Source organism: Onychostruthus taczanowskii, unplaced genomic scaffold, assembly GCF_017590055.1.
Source record: "Onychostruthus taczanowskii isolate IOZ18803 unplaced genomic scaffold, ASM1759005v1 scaffold23, whole genome shotgun sequence".
In the NCBI taxonomy this organism is placed as follows: Eukaryota; Metazoa; Chordata; class Aves; order Passeriformes; family Passeridae; genus Onychostruthus; species Onychostruthus taczanowskii.
Genome location: NW_024499573.1, coordinates 2,449,501 through 2,466,034, shown reverse-complemented (window position 1 = coordinate 2,466,034; position 16,534 = coordinate 2,449,501). Strand labels below are relative to the sequence as shown.

Here is a 16,534-nt window from a genome sequence, read left to right as displayed (position 1 = left end):
AGTTTTACTAATTTCAGACCACAAAGAAAATTGAAAACGTAGTCCATCAAAACAGAAAAATCACACCTTTAACTAACCTGTTATGTTAATTAATAAGAAATACTTTTTTTTTTTTTTCTGTATCCTGTTGTCTGTTGAGAATTTATATTGTCTCATCTGTAGTTTGCCAGCATGCTGGGCTAATTACTGAATACAGCTTATCAGTAACTATTCAGTGCCTTTTTTCCTTGGTTACTTCTATAACTCTTGAGTTGCCACTTAGTTATTCATGATATGCATTTGTGTTTCCTTCATTATAACTTCTAGCCTACAACTTTATTTGGCACTTCTGGGGTTTATTCTTTTTTTTTTTTACCCTGAAAGTTGGTTCACTTGATTAATGTTATATTCCCATCTTCATCTCTTCTGGTTTGTCATCAAATGTTTGTTAGTGTGCACTGCTTTGCTGGAGAGGTCATGAAGGAAAATGCCTGCTTGGTCTGGGAAGTTTTTTTGAGAAACTCTGCTTGTGAAATTCTTTCAGTCAGATGATTTTTTTTTTTTGTTGTTTTTAAATTTCCTTGTCAAAACAAACTAAAGAGACTAGTCTTGACTGAATTCCTGTAGAAACTCACATACTCTTCTTTTGAATTGGCACCTTATCAAATACTTATTTGAAGCTCAGATTGGAGCAGTTTCCTTTTCCAAGAAAGGAAGTGGAGTCACATATTCCACATAGATGAGAATTATAGATAAAGATCTTGAGGTGGGATCTGAAGGTGTTCCTGTGTGTTTCTGAAATACCTGGAAGTAAATCTGTCATCCAGAACCTGGAGGTGTTGAATGAAGTTGTTTGTGGATCAGATAAAAAACCTGTGCTATTGTTTACCAAACAAACTATCTACTTGTACATTCTGGATTGTAAATATTAATCTTTTTAAGCAATGGCAGCTGAGGTTTATTTTAAATCTCTCAGCAGCTAGATTGACAAGGCCCCTGTGGGAACCAGATTCATTCTACCAGTTGACTTGAACTTTCTATTTGTTGAAATTTGGCACTGTAGAAGGACTGTATTTTGCACATTAGCTGTGTAGCAAATATAAGTTGTGGAGTACTTAAAAACCTTTAGGTGATTGAGCATATACTTCATGTGAGGTAATTTTTTCTTTGCACTTCAAAATATAAAAATTACAGAAATGATTGCATTATAAATGTAAAAAAGGCATCTTACAACTATTTGGAAAATAATTTAAAATTTGAACTGCGGTTTTGATGTACAGAATAAAATATATATAAAGGCTTTATTGTAGAAGTATGAGGAGTATAGTGATACAGGTTTTCAACACTGGTTTTAAGAGGATGTGCAATGAATATCCTTTACTTGATCCTTTAGGTACAAGCTTTTGTGAATCTTCAGAATTAAAAATTTCCTCAAAAATGTTCATGATTTTAAAAAGGTTAAACTTTAAACTGTTTGATTAAAAGGGTACTTTCATTTGCTTTCTGGTAACTTCACTGTAGTATTCTTGTCTTGGTATCTTGTCAAGATACAGGCCTGCCACAGACACAACTGTTTCCTTTGTAGCCACTTTTGGATTGGCATGGTCTGGGAATACCTGGGTTAGGGTTACCATGGAATTCAGAGTGTTAATGGTATGTCAAAAATTAAATGGTTATGTTGGAGAAGCACAGCCTTTTCCTTTTCTTGAAGTGCTTATTGAACAAAATATGAGGCAAGTAAAATATTCTCCTTGAGTTGTAGCACTATATTAATACTGTAATGTGTACTCTTAATGGCAATACTGTGCAGATGCCTGTGTTCCTTTTGTAGGAGACAATTGCATACAATACAGCATGAATAAAGAAGATTGGAGGAGCTTTCCTTGAACTCAGCAGAAACAAATTACATGGCAAAGTTCAGATTGTTCAACATTTGAACATTTAGCAGTTCTACTTGAATGTTCAGCCATTTAAACAAGAACTTTAATGGAGAGAAATAATCTAAAGTCATGCATGGAAATAACTGGTTGTCTGAATTTATTGTTTCTGTAGTAGCCATTGTGCTTTGGTTTCATTTATATAGTTGCTTTATAGGTCTTTCTGCCAGAATGATGAGAATTTTGTTGGCCATTGGATTCCCTCTCTTGTCTCTTTTTGAAACCAGAATTATGCTTGGAAGGTGTGTGCTTCTGAATTGTTGGGGACAAATTTGTTAGGCAAAAATTGACAGATACTGCAAATGCAAATGATTACAACACAGAATTACTTTGTCTCTCTCTAAATATTGTGCTGGCTATTAGCTAGAGTTATTACAGTGGAAATCTTAGTACAAGTTTGTGATTTTAATGAGGCTACTTCTTTCTAGCTCTTAAAATGCTATTGAACACTATCATAAATGGCCTCTTTATGACTAGCACATTCCTTGGCTTCCAAACTCAGCCTCAAAGAAAGGGTGAAAACAGTTGTAAGCGTGTTTTCTCCAGATAGTAAAAATGTATTTTCTATTTGATGTCTTTCATCTTTTTTTTTACAATCCCTTATATATTCCCTGTGTATGAGTTCCTGCATGGAGGTACTGATTCAGTGTTTGTTAAAAGTTTTCTTATTTTTATTTATTAAATAGTTGGGGTTTTATTTGCCATCCATGAACTGGCATAACTATATTATCAATATCCTGGTCTTATGTGCTGAATAGTGGGGGTTCTCAACTGCTGAAAGTCTTTAAAAATACTGTGTTTCTATACAAGGTTCAAGCTTGCTTAAAAAAAAAAAAAGTAGTTAAGACTTTTGGTGAGAGACAAAATTGGCATATTTTTAATTTGAATTGTATATTAAACACTAAACATGTGTCATTGAATAGCAATTCAACTGAATGCCAAAGGATGTCACTGAAGGAACAGCACCTCTGAGCTCTGGAGATGTTTCAGTAAGGTAATTCGGACTCAAAACTAGATTGCAATTACAGTCTTTCTTAACTGCACAAACAGCTCTGCTTTTTACCCAGAGCAGTTGTTAGGCTCCAGCTTTTCAGCTTAAAATCATTCTCACTGAAAGTCATACAGGGCAGGATCTGTGTTTCAGATAAATTTGCAAGGCATGGCTGTTAAAACCCTTTTGGGAAGGCAGGACATAACTGCTATGGCAGACCTTTTTTGAGGGATTTTGTACAGATTTATTAAAAGGCTTAAATAAGGTTTTTATAAGGCTCTAAGACTATTCTCCTGTGCCTTTATTTATGGCAGCTTTGGTTGTGGGGGACTAGCAGGTAGGAAATTCTAGTTTACTTCTGTTGGAGTGAAAGCTCACTGTTTCCTGTTTCAGTCATGGTGCTTTTTTTTTTTTTTTTTTTTTTTTTTCACCTTGTGTGAATTGCTTGGAAAACAAACACTGACCTCAAGGAAATGTGTTCCAAGGCGTGGGAAAAGAGGAAGGGTTTTGCATTTTGTGAAGGAAGAGGGAGGAGAATTTGGGTTGATCCCCGCCTTTTCTTCGGTGTTGAGCAGAAACAAAAGCAAGATACATTCTCCATGGATCTTAATGCTTCATGCCACATACTGTGAAGTCACAAGCAAGGGAATGCTAAAGACTGTGGGGAGTAATAGGTGGTGATAGATGATAAAATATTTCAGGGAGAATTGATATGGTTTAAAAACCTCAATATTGTTCAAGGATAGAGGCTAGCACTTATTTAGATCCTCATGCTGTTTGTTGATATGAACTTTACCTCACGTGTATTTGCTGTGCAGGTTTTCCTGTGAATGCTTGTCACAGGCTGCTTTTGAGTGTTTCAGGATGCTGTGTTGGTTGAGACACAAGCACTGAAGCTGAAGAGCCACAAAGCTGTCACAAATAGTCACTGGTCCAGCTCCTCCTGTGGCTGTGAAAAATATGGCTTTTGGTCTGTTTAGCTGCCTGATTGACCTGGAATAAAACCTCTTGCCTGTGGGATGTTTCTTTGTGGAAAAAGTCTCGACTCACCTTTAGATACTTTCTTCTAGGTTTCCAAGGGTTGGTCCTGGGGACATTGTTACTTTGGTATCTGTTCCTGTTACATCAGAGCTGTTGGGTTTTGAAGTAATTTGGTGTGTGTAACAGAAATGAGGACGAGTATCTACTTCATCTCTGTTTTGGGTGAAGGACATGGTCTGTAGAGATTTTGACTCAAATGTTGCACTCACAGCATAGTGTCGCGTCCAGGATGCCAAAATTTGATTTACTTCAGAAGCAGAGTCTGGGATAGACTGTCAAGATGGAGTGGACTTGTAGTGTGGTAATCTCTCCTGGATAACTCAGAGTGGCTCTTGAAAAGAAGTTTACCTAGACCTATAACCATTTTTTGTTTTAAATGAAGATTAAATGTGATGCTTTTAATATACCTGTGCTGTCAGCATGCATAAAGCATAATACTGAAGGAATAAGAGGAGAATAATCCAGTAACTTGGAAATAATGATTTTAAACGAGGGGGTTCCCTGGTTTATGAGTTTTATTTCTTTGTTTCTTTATCTGCTTTGCTTTCATATGCTGTTTGGGCTTATATCATGAAGACAGAAAGTCATCTTGTTGCAAAAAAATTGTGAGGCTTATTTCTGTTTTGAATTATCAACAATTGTTCTGGAATTGCTCTAACACTTAAGAAGCCTGCTAGCTGTAGTGTGTGCTAATGTCAATCTTTTCTGATTTTGCATCAAGGTGCTTCCTAGACTTGAGTCCAAAGCAGTCAACCTTCTAATTGTGTGCTTTCATACCAATAGAAGTTTTCTTGTGCTCCACTCATCATCCATAAAAACTGTTACTGTTTCATTGTCCATCATGTTTTCACTGCTTGTAAGGTGTTCACAGTAGTCACTGCAATGCATCAAGGTGCTTCCTAGACTTGAGTCCAAAGCAGTCAACCTTCTAATTGTGTGCTTTCCTACCAATAGAAGTTTTCTTGTGCTTCACTCATGATCCATAAAGAACTGTTACTGTTTCATTGTCCAGCAAGTTTTCACTTCTTGTAATGTGTAGCCACTGCAGTAATGTGAGTGTGCTGAGGAAACAGTATGGTCCAAGAGATGGGAAGTTATAATCCCAGTTCTTAATGAGTGTGCTGCAGGACTTTCTAAAATATCTCAGAACATACATTAGCAACCTACTAGCTAAAACCAGATTATGCTTCAGTAATTTAATGTTCTGTTTTGCTCAATGATTTCCTTGATTGTTACCAAACCACAGATCTACTTAGTCTTCTCCAACCTTGTAAAATGGGCAGTAGTATGTGGCTTAACTATAATGCTGAACATAAGTTAACTGTAATTGATAATACTGCTAGTTTACATTAGGATTAATATGGAAATAATATAAAAATAGTTTTAGAAATGAGGGAAAGGAAAGGAGACTTGAAGCAGTCAGCCTACATTTTAATAGTGTCTGTGTAAAGCTGTCTTTAGTTATTAGTACTGTGGGAGATGTGTCCAATTCTAACATTTTTATTGGGAAAAATATAGGTTTGGAAAGATGGGAAGTGTTGGTCTTACTCTGACAGTACCTAATTCTGAAGAGTAATTCTGCTGGTTGGAGTTTTTTACCTGATTCTGGTTTTAATGTGGTACTGAAAAAATAGATGCCTTAACAGGCTGCTTGTAATATTATCATTTTGCCTTCTCTGCATGAGGATCAACCAGCATTGTCTTCATTGGCTGATACTTCTTTATGGGATAGAAATCTCCAAATAGTGTAGTAACATGAATTCACCTCTTTGCTGAGAAAATATCAGACAGTTGAGATGATGTCAAATCATAAAATGTCCTGAGTTGGACGGGACCCACAAGGATCGCTGAAGTCCAACTGTGGTACAGAACACTCCATACAATCTAATACTGAAATAATGCTGTTTTCAGCTGTCTGGGTAATTTTGGAGGCACTTTTCTTCTATGTGGTTCCCACAAGTTTCCTGGAATGCAGTAGGGTTTGTTGGACTCATCAGAGTCCTGCTATGAAATGCTGAAGACAGAGCTCCCAAGAGAATGTAGTTACCAGGCTTGTCTATTAATCACTTCAGCAGAGATTTCCTTGGAGCACCTAGAGCTCCAGGGTTAGTCCGTGCTGCCAGAAGAGAATGCCAAGGCAATGAAAACCCCTCCTTCTATCAGTTCAGACTGCAATGTCCCTTCAGGGCTTGGTTTCAGAGAGACAGGTCCAGTGCAGACTGCTTGCCTGTTTCTTTTTGCAGCCAAAGCCATCTGTGAATGTTGAGACACAGTGAAGTTTTACAAAGCCGAGTCATTCTCCTTTCACTGTTTGTGACACTTTTGACTAGTGTTTGGGAAGGCTTTTCCCCTCCTTTACAAGAGCTAGGAACTCTTGCAAACAATTGCTGTTTGAAAGCTGACAGGAATCAAGGGGGAAATATTGACATGGGTCACAAGTGTATGCTATTTTACAGATACTCCTAAGACAGAATCGTGTCCACTGTGTTCGTTTATTCCTTGCTATTGCAACCTGGAGCTGCACTCCTGAGTAGTCCATTCTCCACCTGAGTTGACTGCCATCAGCTAGTTTGGTGTTTCCCAGAGACCTCACTGATGAAAAGGTGGTATAGGAAAACCCCATTTGGATTTGCAAGGCCTTGAAGTTGAAATACTTCTGGAACCAAAGCAGTTTTAGGAAGTCAGAGCCCCATTTGAGCACTGTTACCAAAGTCTGCATTGAACTCTCTGTTGCCAAAGGTATCTCTGGTATTTCATAGGTACAGAACCTGAAGCCTGGGTTATCTGACTATAGATAACCAGAAGATGGTAATTTTGAAATTTTTGTGGTAATTTAGTTCACATTGCTCCATACAGGTACATTTTTCTTACTGTATAAGTACTAGGGAATGTATTCTGCCCTGGTGAGCTTTATCTAAATTATTTGAATGAGACCAGAGTTGCTCATAATTCTTGTTTGTTTCTTCCATTCCTGTTAGTAAGAAAAATGAAATGTTCACCATAGAAATAGCTGTCTTAGTTCATGAAATGAGTGCATTAATACAATATTTTTGAAGTGTTTCCTAGCATCATCTTTTCTGCCCTGATTTTTAAGGTAACTTTTATGGAAGCTTTTCTTTAATTGCTTGTTTCTTTGAGTATTTCTTAATGCACTTTGGCAAATTTTGCAGAACAAAATATGTTCCTGTGTGATTGGCACAATGTCAGGAGACCACTGCCAGAGCTGGCTGAGTAGAGCTTCCTGAACCTGGTTCTATGGGCTGTTGTCACAAGGCAAGCGGGTGTCGTGGAATACTGTAGCATCTGGCACTCTGGTATGTCCTGTTCCTCAGGAATGGTCAGAAAGGAGAGGCAAGAGAACATCTCTGTTGTATTATCTCTTGTTTTGCCAATTAGAAATGTCAGACAAGGCTTAGGAGGCAGTTGGCAGACTTGAGATAACAGAAACTCTGGTGAAATATTTGTCTTGTTCTCCTTGAAAAGAAGCCAAGAAAGGAGTCAAAAGAAACTCTTCTATCTTAAATAAAGTTTATGCTCTTCAGGTGAGTTCTTTAAATTTCAGTAGGCTATATAAATGCTCTCTTTAATCCACAAACATTACTTCTATGATATTAGGCATTCTGCCTTTGAAGGCTTTCTAAAGTGTTAAATAAATACATAAACTGACAATGAAAGTCAAAGATCTGTATTTCCTGAACTGATTGGACAAAGTTCTTCTTAATATGGTAGGGTTCCACAAGTCGAGCTTGAAAAGCTGATTTGTCTTTTTGAAAAAACTCAAGTAGATTTGTAGTACAGATTGTAAAACCACCGTGGAAGTTGGAAGTATGTTTCTGAAACTTAAATTGTTTCAAAGACTCATCTCCCCACTGTCACATGTGGTGTTTGTCACCACTCCACAAACCACTTCTGTCACGCAATGAATAAGCAGAATTAAAATTGAGCTTTTCTAATGACTGGAACTAAAGGCCTTGTGAATGTAGCTCTTCAAGTGTATATTTCTGGCTCATCATGCTTGTCTTTGACCATTTTGTTTGTTCTTGAAAGAGCATGCCAGTGAGGATTTCCGTGCTACCAGGGCAGCAGTCCCACTGAGCAGGCGAGTGTCACGGAAGCGCCCAGTGTTATCTGCAGAGGCACCAGCCTGGACCTGCCATGTCCCTGCTCTTGGTGCCCAAGTATCTTCAGGGAAGCATTTTGGCAGTTGGCTGACTTAACCCAAATGAGTGCTGCCTTGTGCTCTAGACAGTTGTTTATTAGGAATTAGCTTGAAACCAGGCTGAGACGGATCTTGCTGCCTGTCTTGTCAGCTCAGTGTAGTCTGAACAGAATTCTTTTCTCTTCTGCCCTGTCATTACCCCCGTTCTGCTGTTGAGTACATTGTCCTCCTCCTGGTCACTCTGGGCTGTAACCTAGGAAGCACTGGATCCTTTGCATCCCACAGCAGGCTGTCAGCACACACTGCAATAGCCTTTTGCAGGAATTTTCTATTGCGTGTAGGGCAGAACCCTCTGCTGAGTCTGGCACTTTTCCATTCCTGTGGTACTCTGTTCAAAGCCCAGTTTTAAAATTATTTCCTTACTCTTTAGTCAATTCTTCCTCTTCCAAAGCATGAAATAGATATTATTCTATGTATACTACTATAAATTGTAAAGAATGTTCCTTACTCATTTTGATTGCACTCAGGACTGTACTTAGGTATCTTCTATTACCCATGTCACAGAGCAGCCGGCAAACATGCATTAAAAGTGTGGATCCTGAAGTATTTTAGGAACAGATGTGTGCTAAAATCAACCTGTATTTCATTTCCAGGCTTTGCCTTGGAGCTAGGCTGAGCTAATCCTGCTTTCTCGTCTGTTTAGCAAACTGCAGAGCAGGGGAGATTGAATCATGCAGGGAAGAAGGCTACGCTGGATTCTCATAGCATTGTTTTCTAGAAAATGAAAGTTAGTACTAGTCACTTGAGCCTTTTTGGCTTACATTTTGTCCACGTTGTGTTGGTGAAGGTGCATGCCTTTTTTCTTGAGTGCTTTTAAAATGGGCTTACAGAAAAAGGATCATCTTCTTACTTTTTTGATACCTAACCTGACTTCCTTGAGTGTGTTCTTTCTCATGTAAAATAACTTCTGCTTCTAGTAATGGTCTGTAGAAATACTTTTTCTCTAAACTTCTTTTGAGCAGAATCGTGATGTTTGCCCTGTGATAATCAGTAAGATGGGGGGAAAACCCTTTAAGACTCCACAACCATGTTGGAACAATACCCAAAATCATATTAATGAGTGTGCTTGGAAAGCAGCATTGTTGGTCTTTGCTTTATTTCCCCCCCTCTTAATTGGAGATTCATAGCCTATTTCAAGGTATTTCTCGGCCTTGCAGTTCATAGCTGATTTGGCCAAATTATGTGCATTCATTTGGCTTTTTCTAGACTCCTGGGTGTGTTCAGTCTTAGCACAAGTGGTATTTTTTGACTTAGGAAAGGTCAGCGTTATGTAGGACAATGTGTCCTACGTGCAGTGGCATTCTTTGTGTGTGCTGTGTGACAAACCAGGTCTCTCTGCCTGCTGTGTGTTCAGGTTATGCTGTGAATTTGTTTTTAGTGTTGCAAAGATGAGCATAGTCTACCGTGAGGGTTTCAGGAACTGTTTGTGTCTTTGTAGGAATTGTATTTTCCTGTGCCTCACTCTAACAATGCTTTCAGGTTAAATATTTAGCAGCTTGATCACTGTGTGGTCAGACACTACCACACCTACAGATATTTATTGTTCTTCATTGATTAACAATGCAGACTTCTCAAGAAAATTCATTTTAAGGAAAAAAGAATAATTGCAGCCAGTTCTGCTGCTCTTTTTAGTGAGTGATTTAGTTCAGTGTTTGAATCTCTGAAGTCATTGCAGAAGAGAAAAAAATTGAAAAAAAGTCCTGCTTCCTGATTTGCCTTTTTTTTAACTTTAACTCCCATTTGTTTTTGCTCTGCAAATGTTGCTTTTCTGGTTTATTGGGTGTATACTATCCAGTTAAATTAATGACAGGTTTTATCCACATTTGCGTAGGTAATTTGATTTTTTTTTTTTTTGCTATATCCATATAAATTTCATAAAAATGTTTTACTCTATGCAAGAGAGATGCTAAGTTTTATGTGATTTTGTTCTTAAGGTTGAGGGTGGGGCTAGGACAATTTTGGACCTAATTTGCGTAATTAGTCATCTTAATTGCATAATAAATTAGGAGGAATTATTGAAGGCATTGAGTTGCTAAATATTTTTTTAATTAAAGTGTGTGGTGAGTGTCCCAAGTGTTTTCTTATTGAATTCTTCTAAAGCTACTAAAATTGGCTTTCCAGACAGATCATCTTTGTTATGATACCTTTCTGCTTGTAGGTTGTTGTGTAGTCAGTTGACAAACAACATTCACATTTTTAACTGGCAAAAAACCTCTCCCATTGTCCCCCTTCCCCAAAAGAACACAAATCTTGAATTTTTTTGAGTCTTCAGGTGTACAATGATGGATTGAATATAGAGGGAGGGAAACATGAAGAATGTCTGTCCTTCGGCCTGGGCAGTGCACCCCTCCACTGAGATGCTGAAGTTGTTTGGAGCTACTTTCAGTCTTCCTCTTGGAAGTGTTCTGCAGCACCACCATGTCAGTGTTGATAGAATGGCTGGGTTTGCAACCACCAGAGTGAAATTTCTTAGATCTTCCATGTTCTTTTTAAAACTGGTTGTCTACACAGTTTAAAATAATGACTGCTGACTCCTCTTGTATTTATTTTTTTCAATGAGAACTTTTCAGTTTTAAGGTTGCAAAGACCTAACTTGTTTGGAATGATAAAAGCTGTATTGCTCTTTTTATTTCCTAGGTTACTGCAAGGCAGGGGCTGGTTTTTATTATTAGATTTGGACTCTCTCACATTTCTAGGATTTGAAATAGATGGAGGGGGAAAAAATGACATACTGTTGTGAATACAGGAGACCTCCTGCCACTCATCTTAATTGTGAATAGCTTGTGCCTGAGAGACGGAGACCTTTTTTGAGCTTGAAACTCAAGCCACTCATCTTAATTGTGAATAGCTTGTGCCTGAGAGACAGAGATCTTCTTTTTTGAGCTTGAAATTCAGCAGGAGTTGGGCGTTAGGAGTTGGCACCGGTTAAATGTAAGGTTTTGGTTTCTGTTCAGTTGTCAGTGCTGGAAGCTTGGTGCCTCAGAGCCAAGTACCAGCTGATCCTGAGCCAGCCCATGCTGTGCTCTTCCTCCAGGTACCCTGAGATGTTTCTGTTTCTCACAGGTATTCTCAATGCAGTTGTTACTCAACAGGACATTGTGTAGTCCAAGTATAATGTGGCCATAGCTCATGCTGGTGCTGTACTGGCTTTTCCAGAGTTCCACATCTCATGCACAGAGCTGGCATCAGCTTGGGTGTAACCTGCAGGTGTGCTAAAAGCACTGGATAACTAGGTGTTTAAGCTTCATCATAGTGAATATCATAGAAGATTTTTTTTTCCAAGTGATGATCTTCATCAATGAAACGAATCCTTTGTGATGTTTATCTTGAGGCGTGGAAATTTAACGTAAATCTTTTATTCCAGAGGTTAAGAAGATTATCAACAAAATACAGAACAGAGAAGATCTACCCAACAGCCACTGGAGAAAAAGAAGAAAATGTTAAAAAGAATAGATACAAGGATATATTGCCATGTAAGTCTGATTTACATGTTAATAGAAGACAAAGGAAAGGGCTTGTTATTCTCCATGTATTTTGAATTTTACGTTTTAGTTACTACTGAAAGGCAAAATTGGACATAATTTGCTGAAATATGTTTTTAACTTGCAAGGCAAAGTGACTGAATATTCTTATATTTTATCAGGAGGGGTATCACCGAAAGATAAATATGTTCTGGTTCTGAAGTTGTATCGAACCAACACTTTCATTTTAGCTCAGAGTAGCTGATAACTTTACTAGATGCTTAAATGTATATTTTCCTTAGGAGCATTTTATTAATAGTAGAAAACAAACAAATGTCAGCATATACTCTAGGTGAAATTCTAAGGAGGCTTAAGGAACCTGTTTTGATGTGGAATAGATCTTTTTTTCCTGTTTGTATCCTACAAATGGTGTTGAAAAACTTTCAGTGCTGGATTAGCTTTGGTTGCTATTTTGCTTGAGTCCAAGTGAAATTCTTTTTACTGTGTGGACATGGAAAGCAAGAGTCAGAGCACAATTTGGATTTTAAACCCAGCGCCATGTGGATATTACAGATCAGTGATCTGAAATGACAAGACTGTCTGTTACATGCTCACTTTGTGTAGCTCCTGAGGCACAGCTCGCTGTGCTTTTGGATCTGAGCAGCTGACAGTGAGATTAAAGGGTAATCTTCTGATAAATGCCACTTCTCTTGTCTCAGAAGGTCAGCAACAGGTACATTTTACTCTGCTTTTTAGTTGGGAGGAGATGTTTAACAAGTACAGTGAAAAAAGAGAGGAAGTCATTATTGTCATCTTATTAACAGTGTCCTGGCATTTTGGTAGATTGTGAACAATACAGTGAAATTTTGGTAGCAGCCAGGCTGAACTGATGAGACAGTGACACTGCAGCAGTGCCTGGCTGCAGCAGAAGATGAACACACCTGTCATCTGCACAGAAATAAAACCTGAGCCGCTGGGATCTGGGAGGGAGCAAAGCTCACAATGGGGAAATGAGCAAACTTCAAAGCTGACATTGAGGAAAACTGGAGATATATTTTCAGTTTAAATGAATATTTCAAACATTCCAAGTCTCCAGCAATGAAATGATGGGAGACCAGCTTGAAATGAGAAGCAGGAGAAGGGCAAAGTATCCATGTCTGTCTCTTGTAAATCCAGGAAATAATGTACATTTGTAACTTAATCAGAGATTAGTGCTGTATTTATCAGAAATTGTTACCAGTGACATCAACACCTCAGCACTAACTGAGCACTGGCTTCAGAGTAAGGTGCATGTTCCCATTACAGTTTACTAAGCCATCCTAAATGGTAGTTAAATGCAACATGGTGTTCACTGGTCACCTGAAGAACCAATTAGTTATTGTGAACTGAGCCTTTATAACAATATATAACAATATCCAAGCACTTAATCTTCAGAAGCTGAGAACTGCAGGATTTTTAGGGGGGAGTTCTATTTCAGACCTTAAGCTCTGTAACAGATGAGCTGTGGCACACAGACAGGATGGCAATATTGACATTTGGAAACTGCTCTAGAATTTTGGATCTACTGTGCTGAGAAGATAGGATCTCTCATTAGCCTGCTACTTTAATTAGTCTGTTCTGCCACTTAAAAGCTGTTTTTAGTACAAAGTCCATGACACCACTTCATGCTTAGATAATATTCTTGCTTTTACAGTCTATCTATCAGTGTGTAACAGTGCAATGTGTTTTAAAGGTTTTTCTAAGCCTTTATACAAGCGTCTTGTCTTTAGATTTGTGGTCTAAAAGTCTCCTAATTTACACTTGTGCTTTTTTAAGAATCATTACACCAATTTTTTTGCATGTTGTGAGGACTCTGGCAGAAAAATGTCACCATTTGGCAAGCTTTTTGGGAGAGCTTTCTGTATAGAAATAACTCTTAGCATTTGCTTCGTCTAGGCATGGTTCCTTGTTTTATTATCAGTGATGTTTTGACAAAACAAAAAAATCCAACTAACCATATTTTCTCTTTTGAAATATATTTGTATGTATTTGTTCTTCGCCTTTTTCTTGAATTTAGGTCTAATCAAAGGTTTACCAGCTGTTCTGTGGTTGAGGAATTGACCCTGGGAGCAGAAAGTAACAAATTTCTGGAGCAGCTGCTGTTTCTACAGATACTTCTGTTGCCCCATTTCAAGATAATTTCCTTTTTGATATGGATTTTCAACCAGAAGAACCTCCAGTGTAGAGATAGTCTGAACAATTTTTATACGATAGCTGATAAGTCTTGTTATCACCAAGAGCTGGAAGGACTGGCAAACCTGCCAACCACCTACACCATTTTAGTAACAATCAAGTTGTTGTATTAAATATGCAATTTTTTTAAGGCCAAAACCAATAACAAAATGTTTACTTTATTCTGTCAACAAATAATAAGGCTATTTTTATATTGCTGAGGATTTTGGTCTCCAAAGATCTGCTGGTTTTATCAGAAGCTTTCTCTGAGACAGTCAGTAATGTTTGAGGCAGAAACTTGACATGTCCCAAATCCCCTAAATGAAGCAATGTGCTGCTTTCTAGTGCAGAAGTGTTCCAGCCAAGAGCCTAGCCCAGTATTTGGGGATAGGGGTCAGTCTGTGCCTGAGCAGTAAACCCTGGTGCCTGTTTCCTGTTGTGGTACCTGATGGAATCCTCCTTGGCAGAGACTTTGAGAGCTGCCAGCTGCTTTAACTGTGCACTGGTGTTTTGTGCTTTCTGCTTTCCCTGAGTGTGTCTTAATTCTGACCACTGTGATCTGTGTTAATGCTTATAACTGCAGTTTTGATGGCTGCTGATTAATTGTGTTTTGTCTCTTTGTAATGAGTTGCTCTTGGAATTGCAGGAGGTGATACCCTGTGAACTTGAGCAGCAGGAGCTACTCTGCTTGTCACTCACTACCTGAGTTGGTTTACCCATAAATCAATTGTATTGAGTTGCTTATGTGACTTACCTTTGGAAAATGTTCTTTAATGTACTGTATATGTTATATTTACTGTTCTGTATTGATTTCCATGTATTGTAATCCTTGTTCAAAAAAATATTTTGGTCTGTTTTTTTTTTTTAGTTGATCACAGCAGAGTTAAACTGACCTTAAAAACTCCCCCACAAGATTCAGATTACATCAATGCAAACTTTATTAAGGTATGTGCTGGTAGTTTAACAGTTCTTGTATTCTTTCTAAGTTTTTTCCTTGTGAGTGCAGTTTTAATATTATAGTCTAACATAAGACTTTAAAGCTGTAAGGGAAGATATTCTTTTGTGACTTGAATAAATTTGCAAACATGATGCCATTTATAACACAATCTTCAAAGCTTTGCTTTTACTCCTAAGTAAAATCAAAGTACTCCGAATACTTAATTTTCAAGTGGCGGCAAGTGCATTGTAGATTTATACCATAGGAAAATTCAGATGCAGTTGTTTCAACAGGTGACATTTTTAGGGATCAGACATGAGGTGTTTGACAAATTGTGTATGTTAATGTGCATTTCACTCTGTTCATGGAGGACGTGTGGCAATGGAATTAATATTCTAACATTCTTAATCTAACAATGGCAATGGAATTAATCTAACATTCTTAAAGAGAAGTTAGAATTTGACTAAAAATCTGTTACAGTTTTGTTTCAAAGTAATATCTTGAGCTACAATATCTTTGTAGCTTTATTCTGATGCTGCTTCTACACAATATTTATTTTTCAGAAACAGGTAAAATCTGAATCTTCCTGTTGTAAATCTTCCGGCATGAATGTTTAGCTTGAAAAGCTGAACATTAGTGTACTGAAAATTAATATAAAACAAATTATAGAATTTTATATTTTTGAAATGTATTACAGGCAGGGAGGAACTTAAATTTGTTCAAGAGGATGCTTTTTTTTTACAGAAGGATTTTCAATTTTTCATCACTGAGTAGCAAAGAAAATGCAGACTTAAAGGGCATCTTCAGAATCTGAACGTATTTATTTCCTGTGACAGTCTCTGGCAGGGCTGTAGCTGTTGTGATCTTTGGCTCCCTTGAGATTACAAGCTAAATTCCCACTAATATAATTAGGAGTCATGTTTCATATTCACCCTTCCTGTTCTACATACATATATATAAAGGATATTCTAATTTTACACCATTGTAACCCGAAACTTTTTTAGTTGAGTGCAGATGAATGTTCTTTATAAACATTAATGGTTCCTTTCTGCAATCCCAGGGAGTACATGGGCCAAAAGCATATGTTGCTACCCAGGGTCCCTTAGCCAATACAGTCATAGACTTCTGGAGGATGATATGGGAATACAACGTTGCTGTAAGTAGCTATAGAAAAATTCAGTGTTACATTATTTCATGGTACTGTGATTGTGTATTTTTTGTTTAAGCCTGCTATTATTATCAAAATATTGACAGTGATTTAGATTATTTGCTTCCCAAATGTTGCCTTTTGTAGTTAAATAGCAATAATATTATTTATTCAGTTTAATAATGTAGATTTAAAGTAATAATTTTGTTGAATGAATGTTAAGTCCTTCATATTTATGAAAAGGTTCTTGCTTGTTTTATCTTTAAGGTAGGAGATCTTACAATTCTGAGTTAATGTAGACTGACAAAATCAGATACAGAACCAGCATATGAAACAAGAAAAAAAAACAAACTCAAACCACTTATCTTTTTTTTTTATGCTAATTTTGGGTTAGTTATTGCTTTATAAATTCTACATGTGTTTAAACAGCTTTTATCAGGAATTGACTTTTGAATACTTGTGGAAATTGGATAGGTCTGACAATTTATTTCTGAAATTTTTGGGGGGGGGCAATTGTTTGACACTTATGTCATTGTTACTTACTGTAACAAATAGCTTACCTGTTGGTGCATTTTTATTGTGCTACTCATGCTTTCTGAAATAACTTCACC

General features: G+C 37.4%; 1 protein-coding gene across 1 annotated transcript in view; it reads left to right on the top strand.

The window, feature by feature from the left end:
• PTPN12 (protein tyrosine phosphatase non-receptor type 12) overlaps positions 1-16,534 on the top strand; it is a 70,648-nt gene that overhangs the window by 20,714 nt on the left and 33,400 nt on the right. The window contains exons 2-4 of the mRNA XM_041405398.1: positions 11,532-11,640; positions 14,708-14,784; positions 15,837-15,932. Coding sequence (XP_041261332.1) covers positions 11,532-11,640; positions 14,708-14,784; positions 15,837-15,932 — 282 coding nt within the window. The remainder of the gene's footprint in view (positions 1-11,531; positions 11,641-14,707; positions 14,785-15,836; positions 15,933-16,534) is intronic.